Here is a 16,391-nt window from a genome sequence, read left to right as displayed (position 1 = left end):
AGTATTAAAACATTGGGTTACACGTAGTCGACATCCTAGTGTAATTATTAAACAAAGTATTAAAACCTTGTTACAGTTTAAGTCCCCAATTAGTTGGAATATTTGACTTTGGGTATAAGGATAATTTGTCGAGGACACTCGCACTTTATATTTATGACTGATGGACTGTTATGGACAAAAACCAGACGAACATATTAAATAATCCAGGACAAAGAACAATTAACCCATGGGAATAAACTAAAACCAACACGTCGAACATCATGATTACGGAAGTTTAAATAAGCATAATTCATTTATTTTCATATTTAATTGCACTTCTAATTATCACATTTTTATTTATTGTCATTGTATTTAATTGCACTTTTAATTATCGCACTTTTATTTATTGTCATTGTATTTAATTGCACTTTTAATTTTTGTTTTAATTATCGCAATTTTATTTTATCGCACTTTTATTATTCGCAATTTCATTATGGGTCAAAACGGGGTTGGATTAGATTGGGTCATTTCTATATGGGTCTAAACCCGCTGGTTGGGTTGTCTTGCAAACACTTTCTCTTAATATAAAAAATATGAACGATTGATGCGAGAATCTTGATTACAAAAACATTATGTCTGCAATCTTTGAATTATTATCAGGTTGTGTATGAAATAACAATTGACGTTGGTTCACCTTTAACTCATTTGAACCCTTTTTCTAGCTAATACTTTAATTTATTGGCATGTTTATGAGATAAAACACCTCCAATACAACCTAATCATTTATTAATGGGTTGAAGTTGCCACCTCGATAAATTGGAGAGAAAAAGTGAAGATTTTAATAGAAATGAAAGAAGTTATAACTTTTGTGAAACTGAGTATTCTACTAGAGAAACGAAAGGGGCAGTTGGGAAGTTTAACCTAGTTTTTTCTCCTAAACTTGAAAAATAAGACTTCAAAAACTGTATTAGTGACACTATCGTTGGTGTAAGTCAGCCTAGCTTACACAGTGGTAAAAATGTTAATGTGCAACTCTTTTTCCATTTTAAGTACGTGTGTAACTTTAGAACATAGAGTAACAAACACATAACTGTTGAAACTGTTGCTGTATACCATATTTTGAGTAGAAAAGAAATGACGCGAAACGGGAGGAGAAGAATGAAATGAAAATGTATATATATTAATTTATATCTGTATGATTGAAAAATAATATATCATGGACTTTTTATTTCTTTGGCTTTTTAAGCTGGAGAGAAGGGGAAAAAATCTGACATATTTTAAAAATATATTCTACAGAAAACCTTTTAGAGTGACCATAGCCTATACTGAATGTTATCATATATTCTTGATTGGATTATATGTTTCTGAATGCTCTACACGGGTCCCATCATGCAGCACGTTTAGTTATTTATAACTTGTATATATTTAGTTGTTAATATTTATGAAGTTATTAAGTAATGTAATAAGTTGTATTCTGTCAGCTTCGAGAGCTAGAAAGAGGAGTTGACATTCTTGTTGCTACTCCTGGGCGGTTAGTAGATCTTCTCGAAAGGGCACGAGTGTCTTTACAACTCATCAAGTATTTAGCTTTAGATGAAGCAGACCGTATGCTCGATATGGGTTTTGAACCACAAATAAGAAAGATTGTACAACAAATGGACATGCCCCCACCAGGTGTGAGACAAACAATGTTATTCAGTGCAACATTCCCAAAAGAAATACAGGTTTGTTTCTTATATTTCAAAGTTTTAACAATAATGCAAGTGTGAATATTTAGAATATGTATAATGGTGTTGTTCTGTATGTATGCAGAGATTGGCGTCTGATTTTCTTGCAAATTATATATTTCTGGCTGTGGGAAGAGTTGGTTCAAGTACTGATTTGATTGTACAGAGAGTTGAGTATGTACAAGAAAGTGATAAGAGAAGCCATTTAATGGATCTTCTTCATGCACAAAGAGCCAATGGTGCTCATGGCAAGGTACATAGTGTGTTAAATTATTGGATCTATATATGAGTTTCAACAATGTTGGCCATGTCTTTCAGATGTTATTTTGTTTTTATTTTATGACTTGTTTTTTGATTGTATTTAATCCAGCAAGCTCTTACATTGGTGTTTGTGGAGACAAAAAAGGGAGCTGATTCACTCGAATATTGGTTAAGTATGAATGGCTTCCCTGCCACTACCATTCATGGTGACAGAACACAACAGGTATCTTACTTATTACTGTATCTATTCAAACAGGCTATATAATTTTACATTGTGCATCTACATGTGTGGGCAAAATCCGGCTATATAATTTTACATTGTGCATATACATGTATTCAAACAGGCTATATAATTTTACATTGTGCATCTATATAATTTTACATTGCCAATAGGTATTAAAATACCTTGCACACAATATTAATAAGTGTAAATAAACATATACACTTACCATAGCCAAATGTGTGAGTGTATATGTTTATGGTGCACTAATTGCTATTGTGTGCCAGTTAAGTTAACGACCCTGTTGGGTTTGTATATAGAAAGGTTTCGGATAACGGTTTGTGAATTTCGGAGGTAATTTAATGGAACCTACAGTTTGAGTGTTAAATATTGACCAAAAGGACATTTTTAATTTTCTTATATCCGAACACTGAAACTTGATAAGACAACATACTCCATATTACAGACTCACACATCCGTTATCATGTGGTAATGCACCTGAACATAACTTTGATTTTATTGAAACATTTGCAGGAACGTGAGCAGGCTTTAAGATCATTCAAAAGTGGGAACACGCCAATCCTGGTTGCAACCGATGTAGCTGCACGTGGTCTCGATATTCCTCACGTGGCTCACGTGGTCAACTTTGACCTTCCAAACGACATTGACGACTATGTTCACCGTATCGGACGAACTGGCCGTGCTGGAAAATCGGGTTTAGCCACTGCCTTTTTTAATGAAAACAACTCCTCAATGGCTAGACCGTTATCAGATCTCATGCAAGAGGCTAATCAAGAAGTCCCAGCTTGGCTTGCTCGTTACGCTGCTCGAGCTTCTTACGGCGGAGGCAAGAACCGCCGTGGCGGCGGCGGTCGTTTTGGTGGCCGTGATTTCCGGCGAGACAATAGTTATAACAGGGGTGGTGGTGGAGATTATTATGGTGGTGGAAATATGAATAATGCTTATGGACCACCTGGCGGGTATGGTGGCGGATATGGAGCCCCTGGCGGATATGGCGGTGGTGGCGGTTATGGTCCCGGAGTTGCTAGTGCGTGGGACTGAGTTACAATCTGTTTAAAGTAGAACTACTTTTTTTTGTGGATTTGTTTATTATCCTTTGTGGGTAATTTGGGTTAGTTTTTACGTCTACTAACAGAGTAGTAGGGTTGAGTGTTAACTAATCCCTTGGTTATTTTCCGTGGTCCTGTTTGTTTGGTGGTTAAAGGGGTTGTGAAATTTGGTATATTTTTGGGTCGGATATGTATACGATAAATGTTTAACTCTGCAACCCGAATTGAGGGTCAGTAGATCATTTCGCCATTGCGGGTTTTTCCCTTGGTGTTTTTCTGCGGGGCTTTGGTGTATGGTTGAATGAAAGTGTGTTTGTTTATTTGTTGCTTTTGTTGATTAAAATTTTCAGGATTTTAGTTTTGAAAGATTGTATATGAAAAGGAGCTATTCATTGTGTTGTAATGCTAGTGTAGTATTTAATGGTTGTTGGCTGAAGGGATGAATGTTGAGGATTAAACTTATGCATTTTGTTGTCAGTGACAACCCTTAAGTTGTCATTAAGAAAATTTTTAATGCAAAAAGAGTTGTTAATTTAAAAGTTAAATGGTAGTTTTTTCCATGAAAATAGGTGGTTATTTAAATGTACAATGAAAATATACATGACTAATTTTCTTAATGACATATATATATATATATATATATATATATATATATATATATATATATATATATATGATAAAAGTTTAATTGAGAACCAAGAAAAAAGGAAGAACTGGAAGAACCAAAATACAGGAGGGTAAAAATGTAAATTACACATTAAATAATATTTTCGTGTTTATTGTTCAGAGCAAAATTCAAATTAATTAATTATTAAACCTATATACTAATAGCCACCAAATTTTGTGTAGCTTCAATTATTTTGAGATGTAGTTTTTAGTTGGTGTTCACACTTTATTTGATCCCTCATCTTCACTCCAATTTACACAATGACCCCTAAAAATTCACATTTTCTTAGGGGTAAAAAGTGTAAATATACAATTTTATTAAACTAAAAAAACTAATCCCACCCGAATTTTTAGCGGGCCCTATCTTCTCGCTCGTTGCGAGTTAAATTTTTCCGCGCCCACCATTCAACTCAAAAAAATCTTACGAACACAACGGGACTAACTATACGCGAAACGGTATATGTGTGACTCTGAGCATATATACACACAAAAAATAAAATTAAACTTTGCTCTTAACTTAAGATAAGGGGTAACAAACCCTCTCAATAAAATGAATTAAAGTAGTAATTATTATTAACCCTATATACTAATACCCACCAAATTTTGTGTAGTTTCAATTATTTTGGGATGTAGTTTTTAGTTTGTGTTCACACTTTATTTGATCCCTCATCTTTGCCCCAATTTACACAATGACCCCTAAAATTCACATTTTTTTAGGGGTAAAAAATGTAAATATACAATTTTATTAAAATAAAAAAACTAATTCCACCCGAATTTTTAGCGGGCTCTATCTTTTCGCTCGGTGCGAGTTAAATTTTTCCGAGCCCACCATTCAACTCAAAAAAATCTTACGAACACAACGGGACTAACTATACGCGAAACGGTATATGTGTGACTCTGAGCATATATACACAAAAAATAAAATTAAACTTTGCTCTTAACTTAAGATAAGGGGTAACAAACCCTCTCAATAAAATGAATTAAAGTAGTAATTATTATTAATTATTATTAACCCTATATACTAATAGTCACCAAATTTTGTGTAGTTTCAAATATTTTGGGATATAGTTTTTAGTTTGTGTTCACACTTTATTTGATCCCTCATCTTTGCCCCAATTTACACAATGACCCCTAAAATTCACATTTTTTAGGGGTAAAAAATGTAAATATACAATTTTATTAAAATAAAAAAACTAATACCACCCGAATTTTTAGCGTGCCCTATCTTCTCGCTCGGTGCGAGTTAAATTTTTCCGAGCCCACCATTCAACTCAAAAAAATCTTACGAACATAACGGGACTAACTATACGCGAAACGGGCACTTAAAAAAATGGCTCAATACCTCGGATTATATTCAATACACTGTAATACGCTACTTTAACCCAAAGGCCCGCGGCATCGCGCCGCCTCCTTTTTCTAGTTGAAATACATTCAGCGGTTACCAAACTCAATTGTATGGTTGCAGTTATTCAAGATGATTAGCGGCGCCATTAACCTCCGTATCATAATCAAAGTTCACCAAATTCCTTCTGTAACATCTCATCATCCATCGATTAAATTATCAATTGGTAATTATCATTATTATTTTGTATTACTAAGTAATAAGAAATGGATAACGTGGTTCAATTGCAATCTGAAAGTCGCGAAAATATAGTTGAAGAAGGACACGAAGCAGGCGTTTTTGACTCACTTGATTTGGAAGCATCGAATCTTGTTCATGAATTTCTGAGTCCTAATCGAATTGAAGGTAATTGGTTTCGAATTATTCGTATTTGTAAAAAAATGTTCAATTAGTTTTTGTCTGATATTGTTGGCTCTTATCGAATTTATTGTATTATGTTCTGAATTATTCGATATTTTAATAAAATAGTTTCTGTTTATAACAACCCGACTTTTTCCGTTAACTCATTTTAGCGCCCGTCCTTTTTTTTAAAAATAATCTTTCGTCATCTATATTCGTACCTTTCGTTAACTAACGTTCTTAACATTCCCGTTATTGGATTATAACATCTTCCGTTTACTCTCGCGTGTTTAAAATAATTCGTTCGGTTAACTCCCGCACCCGACTACAAACTTGAGGGACTAATCTTGTCACTTGGCCAAATTGGGTCAACTAGTCACCACCTCCCACGACTCACCTCTCATTTTTCTCTTATCTCATCTTTCTTACTTCCATTTTTCTCTCATTTCTTCAAACAAAGAACCATCATCCAAATTCGATCTAGGAAGCTAGCAACAAAACGAATTGTACTTTTGGAATCCTTGCGTCTTCCTCTACAACTTGATACTAATCTCATCTCGTTTGGGTAACTTTCTAAAAACACTAGATTTCTTGTTCTTGATGTTCGTGACTAATAAATGTTTTAGTTAGTGTCTATGGCTTAAGTCTAACATGAAAATGTAGTTTGTATGCTCGATCTTGTTATTTGGTGTAACTAGCATGAACACTTGAAATGGGTTAATTAACTCTTTGATTTTGGATGATGAAATGTGTTTAGATGTTAATGTTTGTGTGTTCAAAGTGTTAGTTACTTCATATGCTTCGATTTGGTATGTTGGATGACATGAAAACCTTACATTAACACGATTATCGATTTTGTGATTCTTGGTTAGGGTTTGATAGATTTTAAAACGAACTTTTGATGCATTAAATGCTTTACAATGTTGTTGGTAAGTGTTTAATTGTATTCTATGCGTAATTACCTACGAAACGCCATATTATATGTGTGTAATAAGTTCCCGAATCATTAAATGCGTTTTACGAACTTGAAACTTTGATAATGAACTTTTAACGATCATTGGACGAGGATTTTGTTGCTGTAAATGATGAACTTGATTGATGATATGTGCTTAGTTGTATTCCTTGTCAAAATACTTTTCTAACGATATAAGATGCGTATTTTGAGTGTTTTCGGTTCATAAGTTATGTTTGAAATGAGTTTGGTTCGAGACTTGTCAAATTTTCAGCATCAGAAATCTGTAGTTCATTTGGATGCCGACCACTCCTTCACTACTGGACGCCGTCCAACCATTCTGGACGCCGTCCAGATGAACTGCAAACGGCTGTCCAACTTTGTAAATTTTAGTTTAATTCTAACTATGCTACGCACATCCGATTTACGTGAAACTTGGCCAACATATTTATATATGATTACTAATTGAAGAAAAATTGTCGGATAACCGACCCGACCCCGTTGACTTGACTTTGACTTTGACCAAGTTTGACTTTTTTGTCAAACTTAACCAAATACTTATGCAATCGTTCTAACATGCTTTTATACTTGATTCTTGCATGAAACTTGACAACGTGATTCACATGCTATATTAATCGAGTCGTAACGAGCCATAGGACTAATTGAACACATTTCGCCCGACCTTGTGTCGTAACGGGTAATTGATACGACTTATTTGTTTAGGTCAAGGCTAAGCAACTTTCACTTGCACAACGTTTAATTTCAAGTACTTTGGCATGCAACTACGGAGAGATCATAGTCCCATCTTTTCAACAACTTTTATACTTTTAAAACATGGGATGAGAAACATATACGGTTTATACTTTTATACTTTGAACACAAATACGAAAGCAAAGATACATACGAGTTAGAACAAAAATCCTCAAGTCCAATTATCATTAGTTACACTTGTAGAGTGTAAGCGAGAACTTATGTTGTGTGGCCATACGGGTTTGACGAACCCTCATCCGGACGGATGAAACATATTTTCGGTATATAGTGTAGGTTCTAACACTATTATGCAGAGGTAAGATTCAGTTAAGCTTTGGTAATTGGGTGCTCGTGATACAGACAATATCTTTTGGGATGTATACGCTTTGATAATCACTTTATACTAAATCTTGTGGTTCAAAAACATACGTTTACAAATACACCTATGATTTCACCAACGTTTTTGCGATGACAGTTTTCTATATGTTTCTCAGGTTCATACTTGGCTATTCGATACATGCTTCCGCATACTTTGATTACTTGCTTGGGGTCAAGCATACATGCATACGCTAGTGATAGCACCCTTGGATTCAAACTTAAAGCATACATACATGCGCTATTGATAGCATTCGTGAATTTTCAACTTATATTATGTCGCAAGTTATTTCATTTACACTTTACAACTTTTGTAAACTCAAACTTGTTGTCGAACCGTTTGGTAAACTAAACTTTGCAAGTCCTACACGTTTCCAATGAATGCGACATAATTTTTGGTCAAACGTGTCTCATTTAGGGACTATGACCACGTAACGGGACCTAAGTTGACGGCGCCGTCAATAGCAATTTTGGCGGGTCGTTACAATTGGTATCAGAGCGTTGGTTGTAGGGATCTAGAATATGCATTAATGTGTCTGACAGAGTCGTTAGGACGCATTAAGTGAGTCTAGACTACAACCCGATAGTTAGCTATTGCATTCTGACATACATTTGCTATAGATAGCGCTTACTTGACTACTTGTGCATTAATACTTGAAACTTCCTAAGGTGAACTTCTTAATCGTACCTAATTCTCATGCGAAACCGTATTCTGCCTTTTTCTGGTAAAACACGTAAATTCAAGATCTATACGCGTAAGGATCACGCAACTTCATTCGCTACACTAGTTTGGAAATTCTGTTTTCCCATCTTATTCACCACCGTCCCGGCTTCCTATCCACAAGTGTGGTAAAACTTTCACAACCATTGCGGTCACTACTCACTACTCACTACTGATGTTTCACTAGTGCTCTTCACTATATATCAATATTCTTTACTACTACCACTACTATTGATGAGTATCGTCATCACTACCTATCACTACTGTTGTGTACTACTCGTTACCATGATTCGTTACTCTCTTTATACCTAAGGATACCACTAATCGACTTTGAACGTTTGACGCGAACAATCAGTTATACATTTCCCCGCGGGAAATACATTTTCAGAGATTGCACAAACTCTTTCGATTAAATACGAGTCTTGTTAAAGATGTCGTTACACCTTGTTCATTCGTAATCTTCACGATTACACAAACTTAACCATATGGAGAGGTGTTGGAATGGAGGTATGAACTAACGAAATATAACGACACTTGATCGACGTAGTTATATTACGATAAGTCATACCAAAGTCCCAATGGCTCAAAATGATGGTGAGTAAAGAATTCAAAATCTATTTAATACCTCCAGACCTAGAAAACTTCGAGGTAATAATTGGTATGGATTGGTTAACCAAGACAAAATCCAACATTTCCTGTGATCTCAAAAACCATTCGTATCCCCATCGAGGACGGTGAACCCTTGATCGTTGTAGCAAAAAGGGTTGCACCGGGCTCAACCTCATTTCGTGCCTCAACGTTGAAAAATACCTTCGTATAGGTTGTTTTACAATTCTAGCTATCGTTAAGAAAGTCGAGACCGATGAAAAGAGTATCGAAGACATACCGATTGTCAGTGACTTTTCTGATGTTCTCTCTGAGGGACTACCGAAACTTCCACCTCATAGGCCGTTGAACTCCAAATCGATCTTATACCAGGAGCCGCACATGTAGCACGTACACCGTATAGACTCACTCCATCCGAAATGCAAGAATTACAAAGTCAACTCCCAGAACTACTTGACCGTGGTTATATCCGACCTAGCCATCCACCATAGGGAGCTCCAATCCTATTCGCTATTCGTTAAGAAGAAAAATGGTTCCCTAAGAATGTGCATCGATTATCGTGAACTAAAAAAATTGTCGGTCAAGAACCGATATCCTTTTCCCCGTACCGACGACCTCTTGATCAATTACAAGGATCCCATGTGTATTCCAAAATCGATCTCCGTTCCGTTTATCATCAATTGAGGGTTAAGGGAGAAGTTGTCTCCAAAACTGTTTTTCGAACTCGCCACGGTAGTTATGAATTTATTGTAGTGTCGTTCAGTTTAACTAATGCCCCGACCATATTCATGGATCTTATGAATCGCGTATGCAAGCCTTATCTAGACAAAAACGTTATCATATTCATAGGCGACATCTTAATCTACTCCAAATGTGACAAGAACACGAACAACATCTTCGCCCTATGCTCGAACTCTTGAGAAAAGAACAACTCAATGCCAAATTATCCAAGTGTGAATCTTGGTTAAACGAAGTCCAATTTTTAGACGACGATGTTAGTGGTCAAAGTATTTCAGTCGATCCCGCGAAAATCGAAGCCATAAGTAATTGGGAAACCCCCACTACTCCTATTCATATTCGTCAATTTTTAGGACTCGCCGGTTATTATCGTAGATTCGTCGAAGATTTCTCTTGGTTGCACGTCCATAAACCTCGTTAACTCACAAGGAAAGAAATTCGTTTGGTTCGCCGAACAAGAGTCGTCATTTCAAATCTTAAAGAGGAAGTTGACCACCATTCTTATCTTATCTCTTCCCGAAGGCAATGATGATTTTATCGTATATTTTGTAACGCCTCCAAACAAGGTTTTGGGTGTGTGTTCATACAACGAAAGAAGGTTATCGCTTACGTTTCCCGACGATTGGAAATTTACGAACAAAGCTACACGACACACGATCTCGAACTTGGAGCCGTTGTCCTTGCGCCTAAACTGTGGAGACACTATCCTTATGGGACCAAAAGTACCGCTTTCACCGACCACAAAAGCCTTCAACACATTTTCGATCAAAAACAACTCAACACGAGACAACGACGGTGGACTGAAACGTTGAATGATTATGATTGTGAACTTCGTTACCATCCGGGCAAGGCAAATGTTGTAGCCGATGCCTTGAGCCGAAAGGAAGAAATTAAACCTCTCCGTGTCCGAACTTTAAACTTGATTATCCACACCAACCTTACTAGTCAAATTCGTGCAGCGCAAATGGAACTCAAATATGAAAATATTTCTAAGTGAACACCTGAAAGACCTCCTCTCTCGACTCGAAATCAAAGAGACTGAAATTCGTTATTTTGCCTGAAGAAATTTGGATACCTGGTTATGGGCTCGATCAACTTTCTCATCACCACGTACAACGTTACATAACTCCGTTATTTCACTGTTGCCGTCTGATATTACCGGACCCAAGATAACACACAATCCAAGGATACCTCTTTCTTCATTAACTTATCATCCTTATGCTTCCGATAAACGGCCAACTACTACTCAACTCCAAAACATATATAACTACGCGTACTATCTCGCTTCGCACGGTTTTATCGACGAAGTACAAAATGCTTGATGTGCTCACATTGAGGCGGAAACTCCTACTATCATTTCGCTCATACTTCCGTATAAGGAGATCTTATCATACGATCTCTCAATGGAGAGAGAGACTCTTCACATTATACTAGTATTCGCTACGAGGGTGAATAGTCCTAATGAACGTTTTTCAGAAACCGATAAGAAACTTGATCCAACAAACGTTTTCAGAAACCGACAAGATGGGAAAAACTTGTACAACTATGTATTATGGGAATTCTATTCCAACACGGTGTGCCATTGTCATTTATTTCGAATCGAGATACTCGTTCCACTTCTAGATTTACAAGAAGCCTTGGGAACACGTTTAAACATGAGTACCGCGTATCATCCATAAACCGACGGATCAAGCAAACGTACGATTCAAACCTTGGAGAACATAATACGAACCTGTATTTTTATCCTTAGCCGATATCTCTTACTACGATAGTATTCATTCGAGTCTTAACATCACACCTTTTGAAGTTTTATATGACCGGAAACGTCGTCCTCCTTTGTCGAACCAAGTAAATGATAATCAATTCACCGAGCCCGAGATTTTTCATGAACGATCGAGAAAATTTATTCACATTCAAGAAAGACCCAAAACGACCCGTAGTCGTCGAATGAACTATGCCGATGTTATACGTAAACCTCTCGAATTCCAAGCGGTTAACCGCGTAATGTTAAAAGTCGCACCTTGGAAAGGTGTAATCCATTTCGAGGAACGTGGAAAGCTAAAACCGCGGTATATTGATCCTTTTGAAATCTTGGAGCGTATTGGACCCGTTACTTACCGTTTCGAACCCCCAACTCAATTAAGTTCAGTTCATTCTACATTCCATATAGCAAACTTAAGGAAGCGTCTTGCGGAACAAGAACTTGTTATTCTTTTCACATTGTGGTTCAAAAACATACGTTTACAAATACACCTATGATTTCACCAACGTTTTTGCGTTGACAGTTTTCTATATGTTTCTCATGTTCATACTTGGCTATTCGATACATGCTTCCGCATACTTTGATTACTTGCTTGGGGTCAAGCATACATGCATACGCTAGTGATAGCACCCTTGGATTCAAACTTAAAGCATACATACATGCGCTATTGATAGCATTCGTGAATTTTCAACTTATATTATGTCGCAAGTTATTTCATTTACACTTTACAACTTTTGTAAACTCAAACTTGTTGTCGAACCGTTTGGTAAACTAAACTTTGCAAGTCCTACACGTTTTCAATGAATGCGACATAATTTTTGGTCAAACGTGTCTCATTTAGGGACTATGACCACGTAACGGGACCTAAGTTGACGGCGCCGTCAATAGCGATTTTGGCGGGTCGTTACACTGTTACTCTAACATTCTCACTGTTGTGTTCTTGTTTATGAATTTGATATTGACATATTATCATACATTTCAAATTAATAAGCAGTAAAAATATCGTTTGATATTTGTTTGTGTTTTAAATTTTATTGTTTCATATTTATTTCACATACCATTTATGTTTTCACTCTTATGTTAATAGGTGCATCTAGTTTTAGTGTTCCATTCTATACTCTAAATGGTAGCAGATATTTCATACCCGAAGTTCAACCAATTCACAAACCCGTTGTAGGAACAATGTTCAATTCACTTGGAGAAGCATTAGTTATGTATAAGAGTTATGCTGAAAAAGCTGGTTTCTCTGTTAGAAAGTACACGGCTAAACATAAAGCAAATGGTGAGTTATCTCATCGGTTGTTTGTATGCAAAACAAATGTAGATTCAATTCAACGGAGTGTAGAGGTGCAGAAGCTACATGAACACTGTGAATTTTGCACAGCAGGATGAAGAGGAAATTAAAAAAAATCATGTACGTGCAAGACGAAACTCCAACATCAACGTAACAGATTGTTGGATGATGTTGGTTAAGTATACGAGATTCAAAATGTTAACATGAAAACTAAAGTAGTTTCCCGACATCAGGTATTATGTAGCATTCAACAAGTATTTTTTTTTTAATTAACCTAGTTGGGTCGGCTACCTTTTGGGCGATATAGTTTACATGGAATGATCTCGTGTTTAATGGAGCTTATTCGTTTGGGCCCCCATAGCTTCGTATTTAAAGTTCATAGTGTTTCTTTGGCTCAAAGCGTTGAACAGTTGTTCGAGTAGCCAATTTCAGTTATGGTAGACGCAGCCTAGGTTCTTTTTATAATGTGGGCTAGGTGCAATTTGGGATGGGTTTTGGGTGTATGCTTCTGCCATTTAATAGTGTAAAGGTCAGGTGCCCTTTTTTTCTTTTAGCTTGACTGTAAGTTGAAACAAATTCATTTGGGCAATGATTATGTAAGTCCAAGTGGATTCTATATGTACTTCTTTTTTCATCACAAATTTGGTGAAAAATCTTTATTAATATAATTCATGTTTTTTGCCAAAAAAAAAAAAAAAAAAACACCATATACTTAAGATGTAAAATCAGTAGCATAAATAATAATGATTTCGTTTTCCATACAGGTTGTTCTTAACAAAGTTGGTAACATTGTATGTAGCTGCAATCACTTTGGTCGCCATGGATGGTTGTGTCGTCATATTTTCTGTGTTTTCAACAATAACCGAATCAGGCAAATCCCAGAAACATATATTAAGAGGGAGAAGGGACATACTACCGACACATCTATTGGATAAAAGGCATAGATTTGAAATGATGAACGACGAAACCTCAAAATTGTGCTCGCAAGTCATTTCAGATGTGGAGGTAATTGTCAGTAGACTCGAAAAAAATCCGCAACAGTTAACTGAATTTGCTGAAATTGTTAAAAAGAAGAAGGAAGAGGTTTTAGTAGAAAATGCTAATCAGCCGTCTAATCAATTTGCTGAGAAAAACACTGAAGAGGAGATATGTGTGTTGCTTGATGTGACCATTCCTGATGAAATCAGAGCCAGGCCTCCCACAAACATAAACAACAAAGGATCACGCCGAAAGCGGATGGTTGGTCAAGATGAAAAGTATGTTAACAAACGCAAAAGGAAATTTCGGGAGTGCAAAAAATGTGGCGAACTTCAAGATAAACACGATTCGCGCAACTGTGATAAAATACAAGCGATGAAGCTTAAAGAGCAGAAGTTGCAAGAGCAGAAACGGAAAGGGCAGAATATGAAATTTAAAAAAAAAAAAACTAAAAAGCAAGCAGCGTACGTGAACTATTAATATAAATGTTGGATATATTTGTGCTTATATTTTCATAATGTTATTCTGTATACAAGTGTGTTCCTCAAGTGTTCCAGTTTTGAGTACAACACACATTGTTATTTAATAACTTGCAACCTACAGATATTCCAGTTTACAAGACCCATAAGTGCTCATAAGTGTTCATCGTTAAAGTTGTTATCAATCTTATGATAGCAGGAGCAATTTTATAAGTTATTTAGTTTTTCCATCATATTATATTGTTTTACTTCATACGTTTTTTAGGTGTTGCTTATCGCCACATTGAATTCTATAAAATGTCATGTATCAAAATCAACATCAATTAAGCTCTCCATGTACAAACATAACAATTACTGAGTTTGAACTAATAATGTTTACCCCATTACACTTTACCTTTCATAGATCGTTTAGAGACGATACATAGTCTTACAATAGATGGGTACTTGGAAGTGTTATCAAAGTTTAAAGCCTAAAACGGCTGGTATTAGTGCAATCAAATTACATATTTTATCAATACCAGCTGCCAAAAAACTGGGTGATATAATATTGTTCGAATTACATTTATTATTACAATTAATATTTCCATTTGCACAACTACAAAAGCTTTCATTAAAATAGAAATTTCCTACAATTGTTCAAGCAAAAACCATGTGCATAAATCAAAATAACCGAAGTCAGAATACATAAAAAAAAAACGAGTCATATGCAAACCAAAGCAGAAAAATAAACTTAACACATCCGTAATCCCTCCCAAGCGACTAGAGGCTCCTTGCATAAAGTCCCGAGTATGCACCTCAACTACTGACCTTCTTGTTAACAACCTAGTAAGTGAAGAAAATTAAAAAAATTAATACCCCGCTGGTTTTTGTAATAGTAACTAACCAAATGTTAACAAATTAACTCATTTATTTACAAACCAAGTTAACAACTGAATACTCCCAATGTGAACATACGCAGCCCAAACATGTTAACATTTACCATAGCTCATACAAATCGAATCCACCACTGATATGAACCACAACTAATTAGATTGTTGTTAACATCCTATTCCTTTTCATCTTTAAAAAAAAAATTATTCATATCAAATGTTTTTAATAAAAAAACATAATAACCGATGTTAACAAGTTAACTGTTGTTCAAACTACAACATACGGCCACGTTCTGTCTACACATGTTAACAATTGAACTACCATTTCCAAGGAAAAAAAATTTAAACTATATGAACAGAAAACAGTACACATATGAACATGTACAACAAATAAAATATAATCAAGTATTAACCGAATTTACCATGCTTTCTTCAATCAGGTGTACATATATTCAACATCCAAAGTCAACTAATCAACTATCATTAACAATTGTAACCAAAATATTCAAACGTCTTGGTTACACACAAAGTTAACAAATCATCAACACCATTTTGAACTCATGCATACATAACACACGCAAATGTTCCAATTTACACATATAATAAATCGAAATACATGTATGGACCTCAACCATTGACTTTGTTGTTACCAACCAAGTCAAGTTTAAAAAAAAAAAAAAAAAAAAAAAAACCATACATCCTGCTTGTTTAACACAGCAGACCAAATGTTTACAACTTAAATCATTTATTTAACCCAACTTGTGATGACCCGGAAAATTTCGACTAATTTAAACCCATTCTCTATATGATTTAATATATATATATACATACATATATATATATATATATATATATATATATGTATGTATATATATATATATATATATATATATATATATATATATTATAAGATGTACAAGTAAAACACTAATTGCTACTGTAAAAACGACTTTGCTACAGTAAAACACTATTTGCTACAGTGAAACCGTATTTTGCTACAGTGAAACCGTATTTTGCTACAGTGATACAGTGAAAACGACTTTGCTACAGTGAATTGCTACAGTAAACACTATTTGCTACTGTATAAACTCTATTTGCTACAGTAAGCACTATTTGCTACAGTAAACACTATTTGATGTCGACGAACTAGCAAAAAAAAAAACGGAAAAGGCGGCCATGCGATCGCATGGCAAAAACACTGAA

The 16,391-nt window shown here is 35.4% G+C and overlaps 2 protein-coding genes across 2 annotated transcripts; both read left to right on the top strand.

Moving 5' to 3' along the window:
• Positions 1-513: 513 nt before the first annotated feature.
• LOC139894230 (DEAD-box ATP-dependent RNA helicase 11-like) lies at positions 514-3,621 on the top strand. The gene is made up of 5 exons (XM_071877443.1): positions 514-531; positions 1,461-1,703; positions 1,792-1,959; positions 2,077-2,190; positions 2,722-3,621. Exons 1-5 carry the CDS (start codon positions 514-516, stop codon positions 3,247-3,249), a joined length of 1,071 nt encoding a protein of 356 aa, XP_071733544.1. The 3' UTR covers positions 3,250-3,621.
• A 1,731-nt stretch (positions 3,622-5,352) lies between these two features.
• LOC139868021 (uncharacterized) lies at positions 5,353-14,363 on the top strand. The gene is made up of 3 exons (XM_071856364.1): positions 5,353-5,670; positions 12,656-13,095; positions 13,627-14,363. The coding sequence occupies exons 1-2, from the start codon at positions 5,532-5,534 to the stop codon at positions 12,958-12,960; spliced, it is 444 nt and encodes a 147-aa protein (XP_071712465.1). The 5' UTR covers positions 5,353-5,531; the 3' UTR covers positions 12,961-13,095; positions 13,627-14,363.
• Positions 14,364-16,391: the final 2,028 nt, after the last annotated feature.

This window comes from Rutidosis leptorrhynchoides, chromosome 1 (genome assembly GCF_046630445.1).
Source record: "Rutidosis leptorrhynchoides isolate AG116_Rl617_1_P2 chromosome 1, CSIRO_AGI_Rlap_v1, whole genome shotgun sequence".
Taxonomy (NCBI): domain Eukaryota; kingdom Viridiplantae; phylum Streptophyta; class Magnoliopsida; order Asterales; family Asteraceae; genus Rutidosis; species Rutidosis leptorrhynchoides.
This window is presented reverse-complemented; position numbering and strand designations above follow the sequence as displayed.